At 37.2% G+C, this 21,330-nt stretch overlaps 1 protein-coding gene across 5 annotated transcripts in view; it reads left to right on the top strand.

Annotated features, from left to right (window-relative positions):
- Positions 1 to 740: 740 nt before the first annotated feature.
- Positions 741 to 21,330, top strand: part of SPG7 (SPG7 matrix AAA peptidase subunit, paraplegin) — an 89,961-nt gene continuing 69,371 nt past the window's right edge. The window contains exons 1-3 of one of the 5 annotated variants that reach the window (XM_074200946.1): positions 741 to 917; positions 8,438 to 8,540; positions 11,560 to 11,649. In XM_074200946.1, the coding sequence (XP_074057047.1) occupies positions 741 to 917; positions 8,438 to 8,540; positions 11,560 to 11,649 (370 nt within the window). The other 4 variants (XM_074200959.1, XM_074200953.1, XM_074200973.1 and 1 more) reach the window with 4 other exon arrangements.

Raw genomic sequence — 21,330 nt, 5'->3', positions numbered from 1 at the left:
GACAGCCACAGAGGTCCCTTCCAATTCAACAGTTCTGTGATTGGGGGTCTTCTTCCTCCAACCATTTCGGTTTTGGTGAGGGGTTCCTCTAAAGAGAGCCTGGGTTGGTGCTAGTGGGGGGAGGGGTCTGACCCGAGAAACCCGAGACTCAAAACAGGACTGGGATTTCTGAGGCTTTCCATGGTGGGATTGCCTCTTAATAGAAGAAAAGTCCATTTGACTGAATCTAGAAATATAACTTTATTCTTTAATTTAAAAAATTTAATTTTACTCACATTGATTTTTTCCTCCTCCTATTTTTTCCATCCAAATTTAGGGAAAAAAGGGAAGGAACACCCAAGCTTGTAACAAACATGTACAGTGAAGGGAAAGGAAATCTGCTTCGCACGGAATCCCACTTCTGCGCAGGGAGGGGGCGGAGGCGGCGCTTGGCCAGACCTCCCCTCCCCCACCCCGGGCTGCCGGGGCCCGCGCGGGTTCCGCCCGACTTCCCCGCGGGACCGCGCCGCGCGAGGGGCCGCTCCGGGTTCGGGGGCGGGGGGAGCAGGAGGGAGGGGCGGCGGGGCGCGACCTCGACCTTGAAGAGAGCGGGCTGGGGGAGGGGCGGGAGAGCGGCGCATGCGCACGGACTGCCGGCGCCCGGCTGCGCGGGGCCTTCGCACGCGTCGCCCCGGCCCCTCCGCGCGCGCCTCGGCCGGGCCCGGAGGCGCCCAGTGCGCAGGCGCCGCGCTCCGAGGATCATGGCGGCGGCGCTGCTGCTGCTGCTCCCGCTCCGCCGCCGGCCGGGCCCATGGCGGCTCCAGGCCGCGGCGTCCAGCCGGGGCCTCGCGCCGGCCGCCGCCGCCGCCGCGCCCGCGGGCAGGCAGCTCTCCCGCGGCCCGGGGGGCCCCGCCGCGCCCGGCGGCCCGGTCCTGCAGGTAACTTCCTGGGCCTGGCGCCTCGGCCCCGCCCGCGGGGGAGGGGCGGCGGCGGCGGCGCGGGCCCCGCCCCGGCCCGACCTCTGACCCTCCCGCCCCGCCCCCGGGCGCATCCTGAGGGGGGGCCGCGTGCGGAGCGCGGGGGAGGGAGCCGCAGGCGCCGCGCCCCTCCCCCCACGCCTAGGCGGTGGGGGAGGGGTGCAGGCAGGTGAGCCCCCCGACCGGGTCACCGTGGCCGCCAGCCCCACAGTCTGCGTGGGGAGGACCGGCGGGGGCCTGCACGCGCCAAGGAGGGGGCCGCGGGGTCCCCCGGATCACGTGCTTGTCGGGGCATCGCCTCCCTGACGTCACGGCCTTCGAGAACAAAGTGCAGCCCCCTCCCCTCCCCCACCTCGCCCCCACTGCTCGCGCCTCGCCGGGGCCCCCCAGCCCAGCGGGGAGCGGCATCCCTGTATCCCTCCCCGTAGTGGAGACTTGCGCTGTGACCCCCAAGTGCACAAACAGAGTGGATGCAGCTTGGAAGAAAGACTAGCCTGCGTTTTAAGTTTCTGCGAGGCAGATGGAGTGAAGTGGCTTGTCCAAGGCCGAGCCTAGGTCGTTATTGAGTGTCCTTGGTCGGGTTTGAACTCAGGCCCTCCGGACTCCAGGGCGGTGCTCTACCCCCTGTGCCTCTTCTTAAGGAAGAAATCTCTGAATACATAGAGTGGTCCAAAAGTAAATTGTAAGTTGTCTCAAGGAACAGAAACAATAATATAATAATAATCATCAAATCTGCTTTGTGCCCTTGAGTTCATTTGAGCCTTTTCATGGTCCGCCAAGGTAATGAACATCCTGCCATCTGAGGTCTTAGCTTGGAAGCTGGAATAATGACTGAGGATGTTGTAGAGAATTCCTATTTAGGTACAGGATTGATCCTTGCAAGTTTTTCATCTGCCACTTTTTTCTTATCCTAAGCCGCCTCTTACTTTCACCAATGCTTTTGCCATTGAACCGGGTGAGTACAACTCCCTTTCCTGGCATCCCTGCAAAAAGCTCTGAAAGATTTGAGTTCACGTGTGACCTCCTCAGTGGCCCTGGGCAAGTCATTTAGCCTCTGTCTGCCTCAGTTTCTCAACTGTAAAATGGGAGTAAATCCACCCCCCTCCCAGGGCATAGTGAGGATCAAAGGAGATAATATTTGTAAAGTGCTTAGCACAATGCATAACATAGAATAAGAGCTTAAGAAATACTTCCTTCCTTCCCAGGCTCCTATTAATTTGTTTTTCATCTTTAGAATGTAAGTTGTTTTTTGAAGTTTGGTCTCTTTTTCAAAAAGTTTTTCCTTAATTTTTTTTAAATAACTGTAATTTTCCCCAGTATCCTTTCCTCCCTTCCACCCAAAGATCCATTCAACAAAACAAAACAGTTTTTTTTAAATAGAATGAAAAAGAGGGAAAAATCAGCATATCTGATCAATACATTGAAAAAGTCTGAAAAGATGTGCAATGTACAATAATGGTGGACTTCTTGGCTCACCATAGGCAAGCTTGGGAGTCTTTTAGTTCTTTTAAGTCATGCTTGTTATTTAATTATATTTTGTAATATTCATTTGATTTTTTTTCTTAGTTCTATTTACATTGCTTTAGTCACTGTGTACATTGTTTTCTTTGTTTTGCTTCTGTATCAGTTCATATAGATTTTTCCACAGGCTTCTTTGGGGGGGGGGGCAGGTAAATGGTCTACTGGATAGGACACTGACCTGGAGTTAGGAGGACTTGAGTTCAGATCATACTTACTAGTTGTGTGTCCCTGAGCAAGACAATTAACCTCTGTTTCCTCATCTGTAAATGTTAAACCATCCAGTTTCTTTGCCAAGAAAATCCCAAATGGGGTCATGAAGATTTAAACATGACTGAAAAACAACCTTACAATAAACAGGGCTTCTTTGCAGTCATCATCTGTTCTTACAGTCCAACAATATTCCATTATATTCATATGTTACAGCTTGTTTAGACATTCCCAGTCATGGATAGTAACTTGGTTTCCAATTTTTTGCTATCACAAATATGGTTATAAACATTTTCTTTTATTGGGGACCTTTGTTCTTGTTAACAATCTCTTAAAGGAAGGTATGAGAGTTCCATAATGGAATCTTTGGGTCAAAATATTTAGACATTTTTTCACTTTCTAGAATAGCTGCCCTGCTTTCCAATCTGGTTTCCAGATTGTTGGCTACACCAACAAGATGATAATCGTATGCCTTCCTTGCCACAATCCCTTCTATGTTTGTAGGATGTGAGGTGTACCCTTTGAGGTTTTTTTTTTAATTTCCATCTTATTATTAGTGATTGGAGCATTCTTTCATGTGGTTGTGAAAAATTTTCAATTTTGGAGTTTTTTGGGGAAGGAGTTTCCTGGAAATGCTGCCTTCACGCCCCTGTCTTCAACAAGGTTTTAGTTTTCAGTTCTTTTGAGAATTGTTTGTTTATATACTTGGACCATTTATCCTTTGGGAAGTGCCTGAGGTTTGTCTCTTAATTGGAGTTCAGAGACTTTCCTCCTTTTTTCTTTTAGGTTGGGGAGGAATTGTCTAGCTTTGTATTTGTATTCTCAATCCTTGGTACAGTTTTTGGCACAGAGCACTTAATTTTTTGTTTGTTTATTTTTATTTTTTTAACTTAAATATAAAATAAGGGAAAAAACAACAGAAAGTGAGAGGATTCAGTATAAACTAATGAATTTCCATTTCAAGAAAACCTGTATAATAACTATACCTTGTGTTCAAAGATGTCTATCTTTACTTCTTGTAGGTTTTCTCTTATTCTGTGCTGTGCTAATTTCTCTTCCTCTAACCCCACCCCCAGGCTACAATTAAACACATATATTTTTATATAAATATATATATGCATATATAGATATATAAACACACATACAGATATATAGAACTCTATAATCATACATATATATGCATTCAAACACATATATGTAATACATCTTCCTTCTTATGTCTTTCCATAGTTTTCTAAATCCATCAACTCATTTTCCACTTCACAGCAATATTCCATCCTTATATCCTGTAGTTATTTTAAATAATCTAAAACCAATATTGATTAGTTTCCCTTTTTCCTCCTCTCTTTTAATTAAATCTGTTATATCTTTAACTTAGTCCGAGGTCATGATTACTATCCCTGTTTTTTTTGCATAATAGATTCTACTCTTACCTTTATTTCATCTTTTGGTATAGCTTGCGTTTTTATAGCATTTCCTGAAAGCAACATAGTGTTGAATATAAATTTTTAATATGCTGGTTCCATTTTATGGGTGAATTCATCTCATTCACATTCTAGGTTATAATTATTGTTTATTTACTTCTACCTATTTTTCTCACTAGTCTTCCCCCCCATCCCTGTCCTTCCTCACTCTTTTTTTTTTTACTTCTATCCACTGTCTTTCTCCCTGTTCTTTAACCTATTCCCCCCCAATTCCTTATCTTCCCCACCCTTACCCTTTCCCTCTTGTTTGTATCTGGATTTGGAAGACTTTTATACCCTTCTATGTATATTATAAATGTATGCATGTATAGTTCCCACTTTAGCCCATTCCCAATGTGAATAGGATTCCAGAACTATCAATCCCCTCCTCCAATTCCTTTGTGTCAATGCTCATATATAAGAAATAATTACTTTTAACCTTTTCCTCTACCAATTTCCTTTTGAGAATCCCATCATATTCATTTCTATCCCGATCTTTCTTTTGAACTGCCCAATTGCTAATGATAATCTTAGATAGATGGTTTATATTTACACTTTAAAAAGTAAACAAGGCCTCTTGATATTAGTCTTTGATGTTTTCTTTTTATTTCTCCTGGATCTAGTATGTTAAAATTTATATTATGTGCTGGTCTTTTTGCAACAAATTCTGAAATTCTTTCAGTTCATTGAATATTTTTTTTTTAACTTTCAGGATTATACTTGACATTGCTGGGTTTGGTATTTTTGCCCTCAACCCCAGGTCTTTTATTTATATATACATACGTGTGTGTGTGTGTGTTTGTGTGTGTGTGTGTATTTTTGTACATAGTTCTAAGATCAGTGGTTTTTGGTGGGGGTTTTTGGTGTGCATAACTATTGCTAAATCTTGTGTAATTAATTGGTGCTCAGACTTCTGACTCTCCACACTGTCCTAGAAATGAAAATTCCTGTGGCTGAGGCTATCTCACTGCCCCCAGACTCACTGCTATTTCAGTGGAGCTAACCTACAGTTGTTTACACTCCAGCTGAATCTGCATCTGCATCCTGGGATCTTCTTTTGTCCCAGGAAGATCACTGTTTTGCCTCAACCCTAGTTATTTTTGTCACACCTATGTTCCCCCTGAGGCACTATTGTGGAAGGAATCTGGAGAGCTTGGAATCTTCTTGCTTACTTCACCATCTTCTCTGAATGGTCTCCAATGAATATTTTTCTTTATAGTTTAAAAATACGTTTTGTTTTTACATTACCTGTTTTCTGACATATCCATTCCTATCCTCCCAGGGAACCATCCAATATACAATGATTTTTTGGGAGTAAAGTTTTTTTTTGTTTGTTTGGGTTTGTTTTTTGTTAGGTTTGCAAGGCAAATGGGATTAGGTGGCTTGCCCAAGGCCACACAGTTAGGTAATTATTAAGTGTCTGAGACCGGATTTGAACCCAGGTACTCCTGACTCCAGGGCCGGTGCTCTATCCACTGCACCACCTAGCCACCCCAAGATTTTTTTTCACGAAGAAAAAATTTAGCAAAATTGATCAATACATTTTTTTTTTGAGTAAAACTAATCTGTATATTTAAAAAATCCCAAACTTGACAGTACTTGGAATATTCCACACCTGTCTATAGAACTCTCCCCTTCTCAGCAAAAGAGAAGGGAAAGGTTTTTTTCTATATTTACTATAGGAACAGCCTTGTTTTGGTAATTTTGCATCATTGTGGTGGTTGGTATTGACATTGTTGTAGTTATTGCCCTTATTTTCTTGACTACTTACTTTTCTTTTAGTTCTTGTAGGTCTTTTCATCTTTATTTATCACGTTTATTTTTTTCTTCTTGTTTAGTTGTGTCCTACTCTTCATAACCCTGTAAATCATATTGTTCATGGGTTTTTTGTTGTTGTTGTTGTTTTGGCAAAAATACTGTATTAGTTTGCCATTTTCTTCTCCACTGATTTGCCTAGGATCACATAACTAGTAAGTGTCTGAAAGCAGGCTTGAACTCTGGTCTTCCTGACTCCAAACTCAGATTTCTATCCATGGGACTATCTGGCTGCCTCTTTCATTGCTTCTTACAGCATAGTAATGTTCCATTATATTCATGTACCATGGTTTGTTTAGACATTCACTTTGAATGATACCTACTTTTGTTTCCAGTTCTTTGCTACCATAAAAATATGCTGCAATAGGGGCAGCTAGGTGGTGCATTGGATAGAGCACCGGCCCTGGAGTCAGGAGTACCTGGGTTCAAATCTGGCCTCAGACACTTAATTACCTAGCTGGGCATTTGCCTTGCAAAAAAAAACACCTAAAAAAGGGGGCTTCGATAAATATGGTGCATATGGACTCCTTCCCTCCCTTTTTGTCAGTGACCTCCTTGGGATAAACACTTAGTTGTGGAATCTATGGTAAGTGGACATGGAAAAGAAGCTGCTAACTGAGAAAAAAAATCTAACATTTCTGTTAGTTACCCAATGCTTGTTCAATCATTGTTGACTATAATTTTTTTTTCTCAACAGCTTCCTTTTTATCTTAGTTACAAATTGCTCCAACATGATTGTTCTAATTCATTGTACTCAACTACGTAGTAGAATGCCTATTTTATAACTTAAATTCCCTTTTTTAACATCTTTGTTAACTTGCAGTATGTGGAATGAAACCTCAGGATTGTTTTGATTGGCATTTCTGTTACTAGTGATTGAAAACATTCTTTATCACATTAAAAATTTCAAATTTTTCCTTTGAAACCTCTCATATCATTTGAATACTTATCAATGGAATAATAATTGCTTTTGGTCTTATTTTTGTTCTGAACATTTCTGTAAGTTACCAAATGCTTGTTCAAAAAATTTGACGATTTTTTTTAGCTCAGTAGCTTCCTTTCTTATCTTAGATACATTAATTGTATTTGAGCAGAAACCTTTAAATTTTATTTTTTATTCATTCACACATGTGTTTTATATGTATATATGTATATTTATGTATATTTACATACTTGTGTAAATTTGTGTCTCTGTGTATTGTGTATATACATATATAGAGAGCTCTTTAAGATTGCCAAAAGTTTTATATGTGTTATGTGTGTGTTTGTGTGTATTTGTATTTGTCTGTCACCCTCAATAGAATTTTCAAGGAGAGAGATGGTTTCATTTTTTATCTCTGATTCCTAATATGATGTTGAGCATGGAGTTGGCACTAAATACATGGTCATTGATTGATTCTGTGTATATAGATATTAGGATTTTTTCCAGACTTGTTCAAATCACTCTTATGCTGCTTAGTTTCACATATGACTCATCTCTGTGTTTTTTCTTTTTTAGAGGGGTGTTTTTTTTTTCCTTCTGTTTTTGCAAGGCAATGGGGTTAAAGTTTGCCTAAGGCCACACAGCTAGGTAATTATTAAGTGTCTGAGACCTGATGTGAATTCAGGTACTCCTGCTCCACCTAGCCACCCAAGTTTTTTTTTCTTTTGCGTTTTCTGTTGCTGACCTCAAATCATTTGATCTATCACTCTTATAAAATAGGTAAACTTTCTGTAGGCAAGAAAAAGGAGTTATTAGGTGGTAGGAGGAAACAGGGGCAGCTGGTGCTGCCTAGATATTGAAGTGCCAAGCCTCAGGAAGAGTTGAGATGTGACCTCAGATACTTGCTAGTCAAGTGAGTCTGGACAAGTCACTTCATCCTGTTTGCTTCTGTTTCTTCATCTGTAAAATGGAAGTAATGATTTTTGCCTGCCTACCCAGCTCATAGCATCAGATGCTATTTAAAGTGCTTTGTAAATTTAAAGGATTATGTAACTGTAATTATTTCTTATTTATGATTTAGCTAAGTGGTGCCACTGCTCTAAACAAGCTTGTCACCTCCACCAGCCAGTTTTATGTTCTTGATCTTTTCCCAGGGGAAGCGATAAGCATTAAAGAGTATCAGTTTGCATTTAATTTGATAGATACTGCTAACAATAGAACAAATGAATGAATATAGGGTAATATTTTTGTGACACAGCTGTAAACTCAGTGATGTAAAATAAATAGAGGATTGAGCCTAGAATTAGAAAGACTTATCTTCCCAAGTTCAAATCCAATCTCAGATACTTCCTAGTTGTGAGACACCTTCTACCTTCTTGCCTCAGTTTCTTCAATCAACTATAAAATGAGCTGCAAAAGGAAATGGCAAACTACTCTAGTATTTTTGCCAAGAAAACCCTAAATGGAATTGTATAGAGTGGAATATGATTGAATGACTGGACAACAATCACAACACTATATTACTTTGATCCCTGATTTTTTTTTTCTTTCAGAGTTTACTTTTGAGGACATTGTCCCCTACCTTTCAAGGAATCAGAGGATTGTTATTGAAACAACATCTAATTCAGAATCCAGTCAGACTCTGGAAACTTTTAGGTATGAAACTTTTTGTGTGAACTTCAGGTGTGGACCTTTTGAAATGCAGCTGCCATCTTAGTAATAGGAAAAACACCAATAATAGATGACATTTAGTGCTTTTAAAATTTACAGAATCCTTTCCATAGGCTCTCTGTTGAGTCTTGTAATAACTTTGTGAGGGAGCTGTTAGACTGAAGCTTTGTGAGCTTCATTCTCATCAAAGTCACACAGCCAGTTTAAGTATCCATTGCAAACCCAGATTTTCTTGACTCTCTAGTCCTTTCAGACCTGTGCAGTGTTTACCTTTCAGGATGAGCATGAGAGAGAAAAAGCAAGGCCTAACTGCCCTAACTTTTCCCCTAAATAGTTCTATGACCTTGTGTAAGTCATTTGACCTTGAGTCTCAGTTTCCACAGCTAGAAAGTGAAAGGCTTTAACAACTCTTTCAGCTCTAAAAGCCACTATTCTAAATTAGGAATAGCTAATAATGAGACCACTTTGGTATTGGCAAAAAAAAGTTTAACCATTTCTTCATTGGGTGATAAAAGATCTTGTAACATAATGGATATAGAGTTGGCCTCCAAGTTAGAAAGACTTGGGTTCAAGTCTGTCCTTTGACACGTGTTGGCTATGTGACCCTCAGCAAAGGTCAACTTCCATTGAGCAGATTCCTGTCCTGGTTATTGCTTATGCCTTTGAAATCACAAGCCTGTTTCTTAAAGGCAGCTCTGTAGTGCAGTGGGGAGAGCTCTGGGCCTGGAGTCAGGAAGACCTGAATGAAAATACAGTTTCAGACACTAACTTGCAATATGGTCCTAGGCAAGTCGTTTAACCTCTCTACCTCAGTTTCTCAACTGTAAAATGGGGGGGTTATACCTGTCTCCCAGAATTGTAGTGAGACTCAAGTGAGATAATATCTTTAAAGTTCCTAAAACACATTTAGTAAGTCCTTACACTTTAGTAAGTGCTTACACTTATTTCTTTCCTTTTCTTCTGTCCTTTCCCTAGTTATTTGGCTATCAAAAAAGAATTTTTATCTCTGCTCTTGGATTGTTCTATTCTTTCTATCCCTAGTGCTCAGCAAAGGACTGAGCCCACAGTTGGTACTTAAGAAATATTTGTTGAATTTCTTCCATCAGTGAAATTCATAAGTTATTAGAATATGCTAAATGATTTAAGGAAAGGTAGTATGAGGTCTGAATGATACTTTTTAGCTTGATATGGAATTGTTTTGATTTTTATGTAATATTTCTCATGTAGCAAGAAGTAACATTGTACTACTTGAAAAATAAATAAATTTGAATTTTAAAACTTTTTATTTGTAAACTTAACAAAAATAAACCTTCAGATATATAAACAAGAATAAAAAAGATTGTTCCCCAAACTGTATGAATCTGTTTTTCCTTGTTGTCTTTGGCCTCCTGTCAGCTGTTGAAGGAAGCAGCTCTGTTGCAGATCTGCAGTGTTGCTGTGAATGTTTCAAATTCAGAATGGAACTGAAAATAAACTACAAAGAATTTAGCTCTTAAAATAGAGAGGTATTGCCCTTTTGTGAGTCACTCTACTACTTGGCTGACCTCCTATATAATGCTTTCTTTTAGTCCTTGGTTAAAAGAACTTTTAGCATAGATACAGTATGCCTCTTGTTCAGCTTGTTTTTATTTGGAGAAGCAGAAAAAGATTGAAAAATGTAGAATCCTAATTACCAGCAAGCAGCCTGCTATCCATATGTGATAATGGAGAGTGTCTATGCGTGCCAGTTGGTTTTGAGTCAGTAGTTTGCACATGTGAATTCTTTGTGGTTTTTCCTTTTAAAATGCTCTGACGTGTGAGAAACAGAGGAAGGTGGCATATAGCTTCATGGCTTCAAAATAATTCTTTTAGTACATGACAGTGACTCTCTAACAAGATTCATTTGTAGGTGTATTAGAGTTCTTGTAAGGAACATTAAAGTTCAGTATGTGTTTATAAAAATAAATTTTGCTAAAGGTTAATCTCCTATCCAAAGACCTTGGACAGTCTGAGATCTTTTGTGTAGAAGGTGCTGTTTTTCTGGTATGTCCTAGAGGTAGTAACAAAAGTTGTTGATACTTCCTCATTCAGGGAAGCTATTTGTTTGTAAATTCCTAAGATATTGAATGTCAGGGTGGATAGAGAAGCAACTTTACAGTCATAAAGACCTGAGGTAAAGTCCTTCCTTGGAAACCTATTAGTTACATATACAGTGTGAGTCTGTTAACCTCTCTCACAAATCTTGAGGCCTGGAGATTACGAGTAAGTTTCATTATTTTTTTGGTGGAGTGACTTTCCACCTTTTAGCAGATCTGGATAAAAATAAGATTTTTTTTCCACATTAATGATCTGTTTAAAGAGCTTTAATTGTCTCCTATGACATTTTCCCAGTATATTTCCATAATCACTGAATATGAATTGCTCTACCTTAGTTGTTTCATTTTTTAATTTTTCCAATTGATATTTTATTTTTGCAGTTACATGTCATGAAAGTTTTTCAGCCTTCATCCACGTGCACGTGCATATTTTTAAGTTACATAATTTCCTTCCATCCTCTCTTCCCACTCCCCCTCCCCTCTTCTGAGGACAGTCAAGTGAATATTGTTCATGTTTAACATGTTTAAAAGAGTATATATTTTCAATATGAGGAATTAAGATTAAAGGAAAAAATTAAGCCTTGAGAAGAAGAAATACGTAAGAGAAATTTTTCAAAAAGTGAATGTAGTGTTTATTCAGATTCTGTAAGATTTTTTTTTTTGTTTTGTTTTTCTTCCCCTGGATGGGGTTAACATTGTGGATAGCTGGTCTCCTAGGATTGTCCTCTGAACTGCTGAGAGGGGTTGCATCCATCATACTGTAGTTGTTTAAATCATTCACTGTATATTTCATGAATCACATTCATTCATTTATCCAACAAATGAGTAAAAATTTTCAAATATTCTGCCTTGCTTCATTTCATCATGTAGTGAACTTTTCTCCTCTAGTTTCATACCTTGTCACTAAATGCTGCATTTATTTCTTGTAGGTGGCACTTCTTATTTTAGCACCTCCAGAATGAAGCAAAAGAATAAGGAGAAAGAAAAATCCAAAGAAAAAGTATCAGAAGATGATGAAGGTAGGTCTGAGATTCTGAAATAGTGGTGTTCAGAAATCACTTGACTTTTTTTTTAGGTTTTTGCAAGGCAAATGGGGTTAAATGACTTGCCCAAGGCCACACAGCTAGGCAATTATTATTAAATGTCTGAGGCCGGATTTGAACCCAGGTACTCCTGACTCCAAAGCCGGTGATGTAGCCGCCCCTTGACTTTTCTTTAGTTAGAAATACCAGTAATGTGCCAAAGCCAGCCTTACAGAGAGTGGGATTCAGGAGATGTCATAGTTCTGTGTGTTAGGATTTTGATTGGCATTTCAATCCATTAAGTCTTTTCCAACTTTATATAAATCTGATTTATGGAATACCACATTTTTGTGACCTTTGTTTATAAAATTTATTTCGTTTCTTTTTTAATATTAAAAAAGTAGTTTCATTTCTGACCCCATCCTTTGTGTAAGCTGCTTCATTTATCTATTTTTCAGACCTCATTAGTTTCCTCGATGGACACATACACACAAGTTTATATATTAAATATAATAATAATATTTTCGATTCTATACATACCTAAGGTGACCTCCCACATTTGGAGTCTGTCTCCTTCTTTTTCCCAGTAAGTGGAATGACGGGGAGGAATGAATGAGGATGATTTAACTATAAGTGCCCGACTGTCAGCATTGATCTGATGATTACTGCTGCCTTCACCTGGGAGCTACTCCAAGAGGGCTGAAGTAATGGAGAGAAAAGAACAGGTAAAGGTACTGTCCTTTTGGACCACTAAAAAACAGTGGGATAGGGGTGGTTAAGTGGCTCAGTGGATACTGCACTGGCCTTGGAGTCAGGAGTGCCTGGGTTCAAATCCGGCCTCAGACAATAATGACCTAGCTGTGTGGGCTTGGGCAAGCCACTTAACCCCATTGCCTTGCAAAAAAAACCAGTAGGATGGATTTCCTTCAAGACTCATTTCAGCTGCCACCCCTTTTGTGAAACCTTCCTTGACCCACTTTCTAATGGTTATTGCCCTCTCCTTCTTCAAATTACTTTCTATTTTCTTTTCTGTGTCAAGTCATTTTGCCTTTTCTCTCTAACCCTATTCCTTTCAATCTGCCTGCCACCCCAGCCTCTCCATGCATCTTCAAGTCAGGAATTGTTTATATATATATATATATATATATATATACATACATATATATATATATATATACATATATATTGTATGTTTAATCCTATTATATAGCAAAAGTCAAGCTTTATTGACATTCTGCAGTTGCAAGAGAACCTCAGAAAAATACCTTTGACTTTTCCTCCAACTTGGTACATTTTTAGAATGGTCATGTCAAATAGCACTCCTCTAATCCATCTGTTTTTGAGGTCTCCAGGTCAAAGAGAAAGCCAGTTTTTATACACCTATGTGATAGTATTTGAGTCAATATGTCTTTTTGGGAATAGTCCGTGTTCATGAAGCTCAGACATTTGAATCTGTTTTGTGTAGATGGTTCTGTTCTGCCAAAAAGAAAAGCCTCCAATGAAGATCAGAACTATTTTGGATCTCAAGGACCATAGATGATACATATAGTGCTATTGGAAGAAGTCATTGTTTAAGCTTATATCTGGAGCTATTTCCCAAACTCAGAAATTCTTCCTTGGAACTGATATTGTCCTCACCAGCTTCTCTCTGTGTTCCCCTTATCACATGGAGTCACTTCTGTTGACTCCCAAGAGTGGGCTGTAGATGGGATTAGTTAGTTAATAAGTAGTTAATATCTATTTGATTAAAATATTTCATACTAAACCTAATGAAAGTCTTTAGGACTTGGCTACAACAAGAGAAACAAAAGCAGGGCTGGTTTCATTGGTTAATTTAATATATTGCCTCCATCATGGATTTAAACTGTAGAAACATCTTCCCACTGCTTCTTGTACTTAGATCTAAGCTGTATCTAGACCAAACACAGCTTGCTGAGGCTTGTATTCTTAAGTAACACTTCACATTCAGTTTGAGAAGCTCTTCAGATACACACTAAATGAGACATTTATTAAGAACTTAATCTGTGCTAAGCACTGGGGATACTTAGACAAGCAAGTTCTGTTCTTGATGAGTTTCCATTCTCATGGTAAAGAGGACTCCCAAACTGGGGCAGGGGAGGAACAGGGGCATTTCTCTGGAGGCATGTGGTGGAAGTGGCAGGGGCCTAACCTTTTCTTTGTCAGAAGCTTTAACTACTTACTATTAGAAAAATATTTACCTGGAAATATGTTGAACATGATTGTTCATGTACAACCTAGATCAGATTACTTGTGTCATGGGGAAGGGATAGGGAAGAGAAGGAAGGAGTAAAATTTTGAACTCAAAAGCTTATAAAAAGATGAAAGTTGAAAACTATCTTTGCATGTAATTGGAAAACTAAGGCATAATAACATTTAAAAAAAAGAAGAGAAAAATATTTCCTGAGCAGAACCAGGATATTATATACATTATATATATATTATATAACATTATATACCTTAGTAGCAACATTGTTCAGTGATCAACTAATGATCTACTCTCAGAAATACAGCAATAAAAGAGCATTCTAAGACTCAATATGGAAAATGCTATCCTCATCCAAAGAAAGAACTATGGAATCTGAATGCAGATCAAAGCATACTATTTTCAGCCTTTTAAATTTTGTTTTGCTTTTTCCTTCTCATGGTTTTTCCCCTTTTATTCTGATTCTTTTTTTCACCAAATGACTAATATGGAAATATGTATAACATGATTGTACATGTAAAACCTCTTATCAGCTTACTTGCTATCCTAAGGTGGGGAAAGGGAAATGTGGGAGGGAGAAAACTTTACAAAAATGAATGTTGAAAACTGTCTTTAAATATAATTGAAAAAAATTAAAAGGAAACAAAAGTTTCAGGAGCTTTTTGTATGTGGTCTAGAATAGTTTGACTAAATATTTTTCTTTATTATCTCTCTGACTTTGGTGGTTTTGGCAGTAGTTACAGGTGCTTCAGCTAATTGGCTTTTCTATGTAATTTGATTTTGTGAGTTGTACTTTCCTGGAGCAGAGTTGAAAATTCCAGGTTTTACATTTGATTTCTAAGTCACTATTGTCAGCTAGAAAATCCCATGATTGCTTTTTTTAAGATTCTGAATTTCTATTCTGAATTTAACAGACATACAGTAAAATGGACATTTCAGTATACATAGAATATGTAGTCCTGTAGAGTGGATATACTGTTTGCTTTTTGTTTTACAAATGGGATAATAAATTCAACATGTAATTTTCAAAACTGTCCTGTTTATGAGTTTTTCTGACGTTTTGTTTTAGCATTTTAGAAATGCTTCAGTGATTTACTTTCCTCCTTTTTCTTCTTTTCCTTCTCCTCCTCCTCCTCCCTCTGTCTCTCTCTCCCCTTCTACTCTTGCCTCCCTCCCAGTTTCACCCTAATTCATTTTACTCTGCATCATTTCAAACAAGAAATTACTCTAAGTTTCTCTGAAACTGTCTCTGTGTCATTTCTTACTATTTTTGCTTTTAAGTATTTTTGTGCATTTATGTCCTTCTCTTTCTTTGATCTCTTCAGGATATAGACCTTGTAATATCATTGAGTTAAAGGTTACAGACAATTTAATAAATTTTAGGTGTCCATCAGTTTTGCTGTCCATCAATAGAACATCCTCTCCACACTCATTTTTCTTTTTTGTCATCATTGCTAATATTCTTTTAATTTGCATTTCTCCAATTATTAATGATTTGGACCATTTAAAAATATGATTGCTTGAATTTCTTTTACCTGTTTATAATCATTTGTTTTAACCATTTGTTTATAAATCATTTTAACCATTTGTTTATCTGTTGGGGGCTCTTGTTCTTATCAATTTTAATCACCTTAAATATCTTGTATAGAAGACCTTTATCATAAAAACGTGCTACAAAGATTTTTTTTCTCCAGATAATTTCTACTATTTCAAGTTGCATTGGTTTTGTTTGTACAACTTTATCAATTATAGACAATCACAATTGTCCATTTTATTTACTTCATCCTTTTTTGGTTATTAACTAAATCTCCTATTCTCAAGATAGTTAGGTTGCTTAAGATATTTCCTTTCTTTCTTATTTGTTTATTGTGTACCCTTTAATATTCAAATTATATGTCAACTTATCTTGCTCTATGGTGCTAGAGTCTGTTATATATCTAATTTGTCTTTTTTTTTTTTTTTTTTTAGTTTTTGCAAGGCAATGGGGTTAAGTGGCTTGCCCAAGGCCACACAGCTAGGTAATTATTAATTATTAAGTGTCTGAGGCCGGATTTGAACTCAGGTACTTCTGACTCCAGGGCCGGTGCTCTATCCATTGCGCCACCTAGCTGCCCCCCCCCCACTGCGCCACCTAGCTACCTCCTCTGACTTCTAGAAGTTTTTGTCAGATAGTGAATATTTCCCTGGGTCTTTGGGTTTATTGAACACTATTCTACTATATATATTTTTTTCTCTATATCTTGTTTCCATAATATGTTACTCTGATAAGCTTCACTTTTGATCATTGCAAAATAATGTTGATATTTACTGCTTTGTAATATTGTTTGAAACCTAGTAGTCTTCTTCCTTTCGACCATTTATCATTCATTTACTTGATATTCATTACCTTTTGAATCGTAGTTAAAATTGTTATTACTTTTTCTACCTCTAAAGTAATCCCTTAGTAACTGAATACTAAATTTAAGTAGTATTGATTGTCATTTTACATTGTCTTTGCCTATGCATGAACAATTAATATTTCTCTGATTATAGAGATCTGTATTTATAGAGTGCTTTGTAATTATATTCATATAATTTTATGTTTGTCTTGCTAGATAGACTTTGCAATATTTTTTTAAAATCTTGAATTATATTGGATGAAATATCTCTTCCATCTCTTTCCTGCTGGGTTTTATTGATACAATGCAGAAATGCTGATGAGTTATAAGGATCTGTTTATATCCTGTAACCTTGCTGAAGTTATTTTAATTAATTTTTAATGGACTCTCTTGTTTAAGTGGACCAAGTCATGTAGAAGAAGCAATAGTTTTATTTCTTCTTTGCCCATGCGTATTTTTCTAATTCCTTTTTTGTCTTATTGCTATAGGTAGTATTTTTTTTTTTTTAGGTTTTTTGCAAGGCAAATGGGGTTAAGTGGCTTGCCTAAGGCCACACAGCTAGGAAATTATTAAGTGTCTAAGATCTGATTTGAACTCAGGTACTCCTGACTCCAGGGCCGGTGCTTTATCCACTACACCACCTAGCCGCCCCATAGGTAGTATTTCTAACACTAAATTAAATAAAATTGGATAACTTTAACCTTTCTCAATAATATTATATGTATTGTTTACTTTTAGTTTTAGATCAACACTTCTTATAAGGAAAGCTCCATTTATTCCTAGGTGTTTTTAACAAAAATGGGTTGCTTGGCTTTGTCAAAAGCTTTTTTCAGAGTCTATCATAATCATGTCTTTTAAAATTATTTGTTTTTAAATATAATATTTCTATCTTATAACTATTTAACAATAAGAATGTATCTATTATACTTATTATTTTCCTTATATTGAACCAGCTCTGTATTCCTGGTTTAAGTATTAGTGCATTTTCAGTCGTGAATTCTTTTTAAAAGTTCAAGAATTTTTTTCTTAGTTTTGTTAAACTTTTTTGGCTTTCAGAATTTGTCCTTTAATATTTAATTTGTGTTTTTGTGACTTATACTTTTTAAGTTCTTTTAATTGTATGCTTAATTCATTGATCTTTCTTTTTTTTTGTTCATTAAGTAATTTAGAGGACTGCATTTTCCCATAAGGACTGCATTAGTTGCAGTTAATAAATTTTGGTGTGTTGTCTCATTGTTATTTTTGTTGATGAAATTTCTATTTCTTTGATTTGTTATTTGACCCACCGATTCTATTTTTCTTCTAACTTTAATTTAATTTTTTTCCAATTATATGAAAGGGTAGTTTTCAGTGTTTATTCATTTGCAAGTTTATGAGTTCCACATTTTTCTACTACCCTTCTTTCCGCATCTCCTCCCATGACTGAATAATCTGATAAAAGTTGTACATGTACAATTGTGTTTAATATACTTCAATGTTTAGTCATGTTGTGAAAGGGGAGTTAGAACTAAGGAGGAAAAAACCATGAGAAAGAAAGGAAAAACATAAAAGAAATTTTTAAAATGAGAACCTAGTATGTTCTGCTCTTCATTTTGACTCCATAATGTTTTTCCTAGATGTGAATGTCATTTTCTATTTCATTACTGAATTGTTGAAGGAGTATGTCTATCATAGTTGATGCATTTCACAATCTTGTTGTTAATAGACATAATGTTGTTGTTAATAACCAGTTCTTTAGGATTAAGTTAGTTTAGAAGGAATTTTAATCTTTTCTTCAGAACTTATTTATTAAATATAATTTACTGCATTATGATCAGAAAAATATGCACTTGATTTTTTGCTCTTTTGTAATTGAGATGTGTCTGTGTCCTAACATAATTATCATTTTTTGACTCCGTATAATAATAATGGTTGTCCTTTATTCTTTTTTTTTTTTAAGCTTTTGTAAAGCAAATGGGGCAAACAGCTAGATAATTATTAAGTGTCTGAGGCCGTATTTGAACTCAGGTACTCCTGACTCCAGGGCCGGTGCTCTATCCACTTCACCACCTAGCTGCCCCTGTTGTCCTTCATTCTTAAAGAAGACCATGACTTTAGGGAGGTGATACCATGAAATAGATTGGAGTGAGGGGGTGCTGTGCTAAGTCACCAGCTTCACTTTCTCCAGAACCATCTGAGTCCAGTGGCCAAAATAGGAATGAGGACGACTGGAGATGGCCCTGGATACAAGACAGTTAGATTTTGCCCAAGGTCATATAGCTAGTAAATATCTGAGATTGGATTCAAACTCCCATCCTCCTGACTCCAAGGCTGGTACTCTATCCACTGTGCTATCTGGATACTATAAACTGCTGAAAAATATTTAAATTTCTTTTAGTTTCCATTGAATAATCTTCAAAGATCTGTTATAACTTTTCTAAAGTTTTACCCAAGGGTCCTTAACTTATAATTTTTTGCTAAATTTTTCTAGTTCTAAAACAATTCCATTATTAAGATATTACCATCTGTTTTTCCTTGAAATTTAGGGAACTTGTTCTTTAAATATTTAGATGCCATGTTTTTGTTTGAATATGTTAAGTATTGATATTTATTTTACCTTGTGCTTTTTTTTTAGATTTTTTTCCCGGCAGTGGGGTTAAGTGGCTTGCCCAAGGCCACACAGCTAGATAATTATTAAGTGTCTGAGGTCAGATTTGAACCCAGGTACTCCTGACTCCAAGGCCAGTGCTTTATCCACTATACCACCTAGCTGCCCCTATCCTTCTGTTTTCAAAGAAGGCAGTGAAATATAAAGTTAGCTTAACACTAGACATCTATAATTAGTTTGTTTTTGCAATTACCCATTTTCTCCTTGTCCCATTCTCTTTTTTTTTTTGTTTATTTTTTTCATGGTATATATTGATCTCAGTTGAATGTGATGAGAGAGAAATCATAGAAAAATAAAGTATAAAAGATAACAAAATCATATAATATAATATATTTTTTCCTAAATTGAAGGTAATAGTGGGTTTTTTTTTAGGTTTTTGCAAGGCAAACAGGGTTAAGTGGCTTGCCCAAGGCTACACAGCTAGGTAATTATTAAGTGTCTGAGCCCAGATTTGAACCCAGGTACTCCTGACTCCAAGGCGGTTGCTTTATCCACTAAGCCACCTAGCCGCCTCTGTTAATAGTCTTTGGTCTTTGTTCAAACTCCACAATTCTTTCTCTGGATACAGATGATATTCTCCATTGCAAATAGCCCCAAATTGTCCCTTATTGTTGCACTGATGGAATGAGCAAGTCCATTAAGGTTGATCATCATTCCCATGTTGCTATTAGGGTATGCAATGTTTTTCTGGTTCTGCTCCTCTCACTCAGCATCAGTTCATGCAAATCCTTCCAGGCTTCCCTGAATTCCAGTCCCTCCTGGTTTCTAATAGAACAATAGTGTTTCATGACATATATATATATATATATATACATACATACACATACATACCACAGTTGGTTAAGCCATTCCACAATTGAAGGACATTTACTTGATTTCCAATTTTTTGCCACCACAAGCAGGGCTGCTATGAATATTTTTGTACAAGTGATGTTTTTACCCTTTTTCATCATCTCTTCAGGGTATAGACCCAGTAGTGATATTGCTGGATCAAAGGGTATGCACATTTTTATTGCCCTTTGGGCAGAATTCCAAATTTCTCTCCAGAAAAGTTGGTTGAGTTCACAGCTCCACCAACAATGCATTAGTGTCCCAGATTTCCCACATCCCTTCCAGCATTGATCATTGTCCTTTCTGGTCATATTGGCCAGTCTGAGAGGTGTGAGGTGGTACCTCAGAGAAGCTTTAATTTATATTTCTCTAGTAAGTAATGATTTAGAGCAATTTTTCATATGACTATGGATCACTTTGATTTCTTTATCTGTAAATTTCCTTTGCATATCCTTTGACCATTTTGTCAATGGGGAATGGCTTTTTTTTTTAATTCAAAATTTGATTCAGTTCTCTGTATATTTTAGAAATGAGTCCTTTGTCAGAAATACTAGTTATAAAAATTGTTTCACAATTTACTACATTTCTTTTGATCTTGGTTACAGTGGTTTTGTCTGTGCAAGAACTTTTTAATTTAATGGAATCAAAATTATCTAGTTTGTTTTTAATGATTTTCTCCATCTCTTCCTTGGTCATAAACTGCTTCCCTTTCCATAGATCTAGCCATGTCCCATTCTATGATCACATTTTTATTCTTTTCTTTTTTTAAAATTTTTTTTAGGTTTTTTTTTTTGCAAGGCAAATGGGGTTAAGTGGCTTGCCCAGGGCCATACAGCTAGGTAATTATTAAGTGTCTAAGGCCAGATTTGAACTCAGATACTCCTGACTCCAGGGCTGGTGCTCTATCCACTGTGCCACCTAGCTGCCCCTTTTCCTTTTCTTTTAATATACTATTTACTCTTTTCTTTTCTTCTTGGGAATTTGTAATGTATATCATTGTTTCTTCTGTACAACTCTCCCTTCTGTCTCTATCTTTTCCCCTGTTTCGTTTAATGTAGTTTTCCAGTAGTCATCAAGGCTGTGTGTGTGTGTGTGTGTGTTTTTGTGTGTGGATGTGATTTGTGTGTGTCTTGTCTGTTTTAGGGTTGAAGGTACTTTGTCCAGTTCAGGTGAAACAGATTCATGGGATGCTTCTTCTCCACCATCTTTTCTTGTATGTATGTTCTTGATATCATGCCCTATTATAGTTGATATAAGTTCCCTCCCATTCTTCTTTCTTCTCATGTAAATTCCATTTTCCTCTCATTTCCTTCTTTTAAGAACATTAAAATGGAGCAGGAGTATGGCAATGTACTTTTTTTATTTTAATTTTTTAATGACCTTGAGAACATTAAGATTCTGAATTGCCTTGCCATTTTTTTCTTCTTTCACTCTGGAAAGTAAAATAATTCATCATATGAGCTTTTCTAATTAATGAAATATATCTACTTCTTAATTTTTCTGTTCACTGGCTATCCCCATGTCCCGAGAAGTCTCTCTGTTCTCTTCCCTGCCTATTAGCTTTCCTGTTTTCCTTCAAGTCTTGGATGAAATTTCAA

This window comes from Macrotis lagotis, chromosome 1 (assembly GCF_037893015.1).
Source record: "Macrotis lagotis isolate mMagLag1 chromosome 1, bilby.v1.9.chrom.fasta, whole genome shotgun sequence".
NCBI lineage: Eukaryota > Metazoa > Chordata > Mammalia > Peramelemorphia > Peramelidae > Macrotis > Macrotis lagotis.
This window is presented reverse-complemented; position numbering and strand designations above follow the sequence as displayed.